General features: G+C 61.2%; 1 protein-coding gene across 2 annotated transcripts; it reads right to left on the minus strand.

Annotated features, from left to right (window-relative positions):
* Positions 1-1812: 1812 nt before the first annotated feature.
* On the minus strand, positions 1813-7378 carry MIEF2 (mitochondrial elongation factor 2). 2 transcript variants are annotated; one of them, XM_005597824.4, is made up of 4 exons: positions 7168-7378; positions 5019-5175; positions 4637-4817; positions 1813-4103 (listed from the first exon to the last, which is right to left on the minus strand). In XM_005597824.4, the coding sequence occupies exons 2-4, from the start codon at positions 5163-5165 to the stop codon at positions 3049-3051; spliced, it is 1383 nt and encodes a 460-aa protein (XP_005597881.3). In that variant the 5' UTR covers positions 5166-5175; positions 7168-7378; the 3' UTR covers positions 1813-3048. The 2 variants fall into 2 exon arrangements, with proteins under 2 accessions (XP_005597881.3, XP_005597882.3); XM_005597825.4 differs by lacking the exon at positions 7168-7378 and adding an exon at positions 6149-7097.
* Between the last annotated feature and the right edge of the window lie 1021 nt (positions 7379-8399).

Raw genomic sequence — 8399 nt, forward strand, 5'->3', positions numbered from 1 at the left:
CTTTCCAGTGAATTCTCAAAAGGAACACGTTTTGTATATGGGGAGACTTATTCTTGAGTTAGGGTTGAGGAAATCGGGTGATGTTTTAAATTACTGCATTTCTATTTGCCATTTTTGTGTTATCTTTCAGTCTGCACAGGCAGTCCTTTCATTCTGAGTAGGGAGCATCACTGCTTGGCCACAGTCATCGGAACTCCAGGCCTCGGGTCACTTGGTGAAGTCACACCAAGGACTTGGATGCTAAGTTATGCCACCACGACCTAAGTATGAAGACGTTTAGACCCTGGGCTGAGCCCACACCTGGCTCAGACCGAGTTGGAATCGTCCTTGTGTCAAAGGGGAGTGAGTGAAACAGCAGCGGCTTCCCACGCGGTGGCACAGCCCAGGACTGAGCTCTGCAGAGGCTCCCGGCAAAACGCTGGTTTGTGTCCAATTCTCTAGAAACCGAAGCCCCAGACATTAACCTCAGATGAGCAATGTAGCCACAGACACCTCCTTTCTCTCTCTCTTAGTTCCTCCTGGTTTTTTTTCTTACTGAAATCATGGTGTGAGGGGAAATCCAGAGATAGCTGAAGCAGGAGACTGCCACGGAGACTGCGTGTTGGGGCTTGGTCATCTAAGAAGAGGGGCTCTCGACCCAGCTCGCTTCCTGACCGCTGCCCAGCTGTGCCCACGTCAGCCCCTCACAGAGCCGAGACGCTTCATAACCAGTGGTCCCAAGGGGCACGACCTTGGGCAGATGCAGGCCTGGCAGCAGGAGCTCCTTGCTGTGCTTGGGCTCTGTGACGTTGGTCAGGGAGGCAGTGAGGCCCACAAATCTCTGGTTCGGGGGCGGTTTACCTTGTGCCAGGCACTGGGTTAACACTGCCAAGCCAGCAGTTACTCCTTAGAGCCGCCCTGTGAAGTAGGTATCACCTGGTTCCCTGTCTCACCGACGCGAATATCAGGGCACACCCTCCACCTCCAGCCTGCACCCTTGCTGCCACACAGCTGCTCGGTGCTCTCCCTGCACCGGGAGCATCAGGCCCAGGTGCAGCTCCTGAACCACGTGATCTGAGTGGCCCATGGCTAAGACAATCTCCTGCTCTTTGACCCTCGCCATTGCCTCTCTGTGCCGAGCCATCAAGCCCGTGTGAACATCACCGAGGCAGATCTCTTGTGACCTCCAGAAGCAGCCCATGGTCCTGCAGCCAGCGGTATACACAGGAATCTCAACTGTCCCATGTGACACGGCTCCTTGGACGAAGGAGGACTCCGCTCCTGTCCCCCTCCTTGTCCTGTAGTCAGTTTGAAGGGGTGGGGGGCGCCTCAGGAAATATGATGGGATGAAGAGAGCAGCAGGATGGGAACAGCACAGCTGTGGTGGCTGCACTCCAAGCCCACATGGCCCAAAACCCTTGTCTGTCGAGTGGTGACAGAGGAAGGGAGCCCCAGGTATGCTCCTGCGGGGACGCTGAGATGCACTTGCTTCCCTGTCTATACAAGGGGGGCAGTTTGCCCCCGACGTGGGCCACAAGGAGAGGCAGGAGAGATGGAGAGACCATGTTTCTCTGAAAACTGACAATGCTGGCAGAAGGGCTTTGGGCCTGCCCATCAAGAAAGCACAGGGGGGGCTCAGGAATTGAGGCTCTGGGGAAGAAACAAAACCCTAACTAGTTGGCTCCTACTACCAAAGTGAGACATCACACAGGCACCTTATAATCTTCTCCCTTCCACATAACCTCTTCCAGTTAAACCCTACCACCTCCAGGTTGATCCCAAGCTTCCAGAACTTCAAACAGCTGCATGTGAGAGACCAGCACGAGTCACACGGATGCTTGAAGTTTTCTTTTTATTCTTGTTCACATTCTTTGAGGCATAGCTTTGCTTTAGCAGGAAAGACGCCAAAGACGAGAGGGACGCCTGGGAAGGGAGGCAAACCCTCCCGCCCCTAGCCCCCGCCTTTGCCAGACTTCATTGAGAACACAGAAGTCAGCTGAGAGCAGTTCCTGTTGGCACTGCAGAGGCCGGGCCTGCACACCAGGCCTCTCCGGGAGGCCCCGGGCCCTGCTCTTCAGCCAGGCCCTGTAGCAGCTAGTGGGACACCCCTGGCTCTGGGCAAGACGGGCAGCACAAAGAACCTTGGCTCCCCAGGCAGGGAAGGGGCTCTCCCAGGGGCCTCCACTGCCCAAAGAGAAAACTCACAGGGGCCGGCCCAGTGGCACAGCGGTTAAGTGCGCACGTTCTGCTTCGGCAGCCCGGGGTTCACCGGTTTGGATCCTGGGTGCAGACATGGCACTGCTTGACAAACCATGCTGTGGCAGGCATCCCAAATACAAAGTAGAAGATGGGCACGAATGTTAGCTCAGGGCCAGTCTTCCTCAGCAAAAAGAGGATTAGCAGCAGATGTTAGCTCAGGGCTAATCTTACTCAAAAAAAGAAAAACTCGCCTACTTGGAGAGAGGAGGGATTTTCCCCGAGATATGAGGTGAGCAGCACGTCAGGCTGAGCCTCCACTCCAGGCTAGAGGAGGGAGCTCGACAAGCAAACTAGGCACACAGTGGACATCAGAAAACACCAGCCTTTACATCAGCCACAGACTGTATTCCAGGGGTACCAGGTGACCCTAGCTCTTGGGCAACAAAACACATGGTATTTACCATCCAGCACCAGAAGCCTGGAAATGACTGGAGCTGGCACCCCAGAGAGCGCTAACGCAGCCTCTTAACAGAAAACAGAGCTGGCCTTATCCCCCGCCGAGAACTGCAGAAGCTGTGTTGTCAGCAATTCACTGCTGGTGATGAAGGACTGAGCCCAAGGTCCTGGGGCTGGCCCTGAGGGCGTGAGCAGCGGGCACTCCAGGCTGCGCTCAGGTGACAGCAACCCAAGCTCTCTCGGGGCTCCAGTGACTGTAGCCGACACACAAGCCAACCCCATGAGCTTAGGAAGCTCTCTTCTTTATTCTGGCTAAAAGCAAGAAAAGTGCTTTCCAAATTTAAATTCCTGGAAGGGAGGCATTCACAGCTCACCAGCATCAGAACACACGCCGGCTGCCCTGTCCCCACCCACCTAGAGCAGCCACTCAGGGGCCTGCAGACCACTGTACAGTGCATAGCCAATGTCATCAATCTCCTCCTCGCGCAGGCTGCTGAAGAGGTTCACGCCTGGGTTGAAGTGGCAGGGCAGGCTGGCCCGCTCTAGGCCGCTGATGAGCAACTCCAGGGCCTGCAGGAAGCGCTCCCCCAAGGCCGCCTCGGCCCAGTCCACCTCTTCCTCCCCAAGGCGCAGAACCACCTGGGTCAGGTGGCGCCGGCCCAGCCGGCTCAGGGCCGGGTGGCTGTGGCAGACCCCACACAGCAGCAGCAGCAGTCGCCGGCGGGTCCCCGTATCATGGTCATCCAGAGCCCGCAGCCTGGCGGCCTCTGCTGGGTACAAGTCCTGCAGCCAGAGGTTCCCAGCCAGCCCCTCCAGGGGCCAGGCCAGAAGGAGGCGGTCTTCGGCGTTGGTGCCAGTGACCGCCAAGAGCACCGCAACATTGAGCTCCAGGTGCTCGTGCTGCACCTCAAGCAGCAGCTCCTCTGAGGCCACGCTGGGCCGGATCAGGCACCCAAGAAGGCTGCCAATAGCTGGCCAGTTGACGGAGGTGGCCAGGGCCTTGCGGAGCAGCTCCAGCAGGGCACGGGAAGAGAGGTAGCCACCCACCAGGAAGCGGTCCCAGGGGCTGCTCCCTCGGGAGCGGAACTCAAGCTGAGTCCTGTGCACGGCCCAGCAGCGAGGGTCTCTGGCCACAGTGTCCACACCAGGTACCAGGCTCCACAGGCCTGGCTCCAGCACCAGGGGAACCAGGAGACGCACGTGGTCAGCAAGCCCCGCCTGCAGCCCATCGTAGAGGGGCCCGCTGGGCACAAGCGCCCCGAAGGGCAGTTCTGGGAACTTGTTCCGCAAGTAGGCCTGCAGCTCAAGGGCAATGTCACCGGCCAGCTGTTTGGCCAGAGCCACATGGGCCACTGGGATAGTCACGTGGTCCCGCTCAAATGCCAGCAGCTTCTCCTGGAACGTGAGGCACAACGGTGCTGGGGAACTACAAGGAGGTGACATCTGAGGATGGTCATCTGCAGGCCCCTCTGCAGAGTGAAAGGGCCAGGGGACGTGTCAGAATGCTCCGTGATGAGCCAAGAAAGTACTACCCGATTACTAGCTGTGTGCCGTCCCTCGGCCTCATTTTCTTCACCTGTAAAGTGACCACCTGAGAAAGCACTTAAAGCCCTCACGTATAGTGATGCCTGACGACAAATTCTCATCGCCCCAGCTGCCCAACACCCTGGGGCTAAAACAGCTTCATGTAGAGTCAGAGACAGGCCCTGGACCTCAATTTCTCCACCTCACCCCCTCCCCCCACTGTCATAATGCTGCTGCCTTGCTCCAGTCCCACCCTCCCACTCCACATGTTCTGGTAGCTGGAGCCTCAGCACCACCCAGGGGGTAGGAGGGTGGGGAAACACGCCACCATTAAACACATAGGGAGCCCATGGTCCTGGAGGAGCAGGCACCTGCACCGGTCGCATGGTCTGCCAGTGGTGGAGCCTGGGCTGCACCTCCCAAATGTGACCACCAAAGGGGTACTCACCCAGGTCAGAGGGGAAGGAGTGCTACTCACCTGGGGCGGAGGGGGAGGGGGGCAGGGGTGACAGGGGCTGACTGAGGGCAGCAGGTGGGGGCCGGGGCTGTAGGCATGGTGTGGCCTTGAGCAGGCTCAGTTCCTTCCAGCTATCCTCCAGGCACGTGGTGTCCCCCTTGGCTTCATCCTCGTCCCGTGGGCTGGTGGCCCTGTCGATAAGCTGCAGGCAGAGACACATAAGAGCATCCAAAGCCTAGGCGGCCTTGACAAAGCTTAGGGCAAAGCCAACCAGGTCGCTAGGGTAGAGAAACAGATGCCAGCTTTGGGCAGTCCTGCCCACCTCTTGGGGCCTGGCAGCAGGCCCCAGCCCTGTCATCCTCCTCTGGGAGCCCCAGGTGTAGCCAGCCCAGGCTGGCCTTACCCGCTTCACAGCGAGGGTGGCAATGCCCAACACGGCAGCTCCGCCCACACCCAGCACCAGACGGGCATTGGCCAGGAGGAAGTCCACAGCGCTGCCCAGCACCTCATCGTCACGCCGCTTCCCCCGTTTCTGGGAGAACTCTGCCATGGTCTTCTGTCTGTAAGAGAGCCAAAGTGCAGAGATGGCTTGGTGGGGACGGCCAGGCTGGCAGCAGGGCAGGTGTGGGCACGTGCTCTGGCTGCCGCCATGCTGGGGTCGCTGAATCAAACCCACACGTGAGGTTCCTGAGGATTTCTCAGGAGAAAGGAACCATTTACTGGGAGGAGATGGGGAGCTGCCTGAGGCCCCTCCCCCAAACAACCGACTCACCCCTGCAAAGGGGAGCTTGCACAGGAAGGCCCTGAGGCCTGTGGCAGGTCAGAGAAGGGGGCCCATCTCCCTAATCCCACCCTCGAGGACCCCTAACATCACCAAAGACTGTGAGGTGGGTCTTATCACCAGCATTCGCAATTTACAGAGAAACAGCTTGCCAAACCACACAGTGAGTGGTGGGATCTCAAAGCCTCCAGACTCTCGCCCACCCCCATGGTCCGATCAGGCCCCTGGAGGCCTATGGTCAGGTCCTAGAGGCTGTCTCACCCCGGTTCCTAACCAGGGCTGGGCACAGCAGGAGGAAACCAAGGCCCAGAGAGGACCACAACTCGGGGTCCCAGACAGCCTGCCCTGGAGGGCCTCTCAGACCTTCGGCGGGCCCTTAGTGAAGCTCAGGGAGCCACAGCTACCCTCCAGATCTCGACAGGGCCGCCCCCAGAGGCAGAACTACCAAGTCAGAGAACAGGATGAGACAGAACTAGTAAGATAGCCCAGGCTGAGCTGGGGGAGGGGAGGCCAGGAGCTGCCTGTCAACAAGTATGTGTCAGTCAAGGCTGACAGCCCGCTGTGGGGGCAGTGAGCAAGGTACCTCTCAAGACAAGACTCCAAACAGAGGACCAGCACACTATCCTGGATAGCGGTCTCTGTGGGTGTCTCGGGCTTGGGACACTGGGGGGGCAGGGGGGCTGCCCTCAGCTGCTGAGACCAAGCAACAAAGAAGGTAAGCTGAGGGCCTGAAGCCCCAGCTGTCTGCTCACCTGTAGAATGGCACAGGCTGCCACAAGGAAGGGTTACAAGTGCAGAGCCCGGAAGTGTGGGGCTGTGTGAGACTAGACGGGCCAAGCTCTTGGGCAGGGGAAGCAGTCCACCAAGCCCCAGCCTCGGATTCCTCCAGGGGACCCCTGCCCTCAAGCCCTGAGAGCGGAGGGGGTGTGACCAAGGGCCAAGTTTAGGGTGAGGGGACAAGCTCAGTCAGACACCAGGCAGAACTGTCTCGCTGAGAACGCCTTGAGCAGATGACCGTGAGCTCAGAGCCAGCTTGGACACCAAGGACTTCCGCCCTCCCTGCTCGGCTGTGGGTGGCCGGGGCTCAGTTGCCAAGTGAGGAGATGCCTGGAGCAGCTGAAGCCTGAAGCACTGCAGGATTCAGCGCCAACACCCGCCCCCCGAATCGCCCATGCTAAAAATAGAACAAGAGGGCCCAGGGTTGGTCAAAGGCTAGCCGGGTGACCCAGCACAGCCCTGCAACCAGTTTCAGTTTCCTCATCGATGATCAATACTACCACCTGCCTCCAGCGGGACCAGGAGTCCACTTCGCAAACTGCAAAGCGCTTTAAATACCTCCACCTGCCTAACTTGGGACTCAGCCCACCCCTGGCGGGGCTGCGCAGGCCCCAACCCGCAGCCTGCTCTGGGAAGGGGGAGAGGGCGCGGGGGGTTAAAAATAACCCGGCTCCGCGCAGCCGGGCCCCACAGCGCCCTGGGACGCCTCCTCTCCGCCCCCTCGGCCGCCAAACCCAGGGCCGGGGCGCAGCCGCGGGGTGTGCCTCTCAGGGCCCCGTTCACGGCGGGGGACACCGCGGCCCCGGGGCGTGATGTACCCAAGACGGGAAGGGGCAGGGTGAAAGCAGAACGCAGGCCTGGGGCCCAAAGCCCCTCGCTCCCTCCCGGGCCGCGACCGTGGGCCCCAGCGGAGGCCACGCCCCCGACCTGCGTCCGGGGCGCGCTCCAGGCCCGCGGCTGATGCCGGGGCCGCCCCGCCGCGCTCCGGCCGTACCTGAGTCGCGGCTTCAGCGCACCGACCGGCAGACGCGGCGGGCCTGTTCCGGCCCCGGACCCCGGACCTGCCTGATAATAGAACGTGGAGAACCCGGGAACCGAACTCCGAGGCCCCCGGGGCGGGCGCTGACCCCGAGGCACGCAGACGAGCAGGCCCCAGGCCCAATCGGAGCGCTCGAGGTTCCCACTCACGTTCCAAAATACTACGCGGCTCAGCCAATGGCGGCGGGCCACGCCCCCTGGCCGCCCTGCGCGCTCCCTCGGGGGCGGGGCGCTCCGACGCACTCCGGATTTAAAGGCACAGGCACCCGTTCCGAGGCCGGGTGGTGTGAATGGTGTGACCCGGCGCGGGGTGAGCCAGCTCCCAGCTCCCGCCGTGACGCGCGTGCGGTTGTACCGTGAGCCTCCCGTGTGGAACCAGCTGTCTGGGCCCACGTTCCTTCCGGGGCCCGGGCCGACAGCCGCAGGTCGCCTCTGGGAGAGCGCCTTGGCGGCCCCATTGTTCTTATCTGTTGCCCCGCCAGGCACACGACAGGACTAAGGGTCTCCCCTGCCACCTGCTCCATGTGACCTTGTGCGGGCCACCTCTCCGCCCGCGCCTCAGTCTTTTCGCTTGCGAAATGGGGACCCCAGACCCCTCCACCCCTGCGAAGGATGTTGTGCATATAACCTCTGGCTCATCCAGCGTTTGTTTATGGGGCCTGCTACGTGCCAGCAGGGGGGCGAGCGCGCAAATAATGAGCAGACGGGGAGGGGGTGTTGACTGTAAGCGGGAACGATAACGCGCCGCTTATTGAGCGCCTGCTGTATGCCGCGAGTCACACATGCGTTTGTTCATTTGTTCCTGACAACAGTCTTGGGAAGCACTTCACAGATGAGGAAACTGAGGCAGGAGCAGACCTGGGGCTTGCCTAGGGCTCTAGGACCCAAGGACTCAGGCGTCCTCCTACCAGTCGTTGCCATGCAGGGCCCAGCGGGCAGAGACAGCCTCCCCGGGTCCCCGCGCCCCGGGACTGGGTGCAGAATCTCCCGGGGCCGCGCCAACTCCAGCCGCTTCAGCAGCGCCGGGGCCAGTGGCGGGACCTGCGGGGCGAGGGGCGCGCAAGCACAGGGGGCGCCCGGCCTCCTCCGGACCCCTCCAGTCACCCAGCAGACTGGGGACCGCGGCCGGGGAGGCCCGGAGAGGGGCGCGCGGAGCCCGAGGGTGCGGTCGCCCCGCCTCCCCGCCGG

The sequence above is a fragment of the Equus caballus genome, chromosome 11 (genome assembly GCF_041296265.1).
Source record: "Equus caballus isolate H_3958 breed thoroughbred chromosome 11, TB-T2T, whole genome shotgun sequence".
NCBI classification, from domain to species: domain Eukaryota; kingdom Metazoa; phylum Chordata; class Mammalia; order Perissodactyla; family Equidae; genus Equus; species Equus caballus.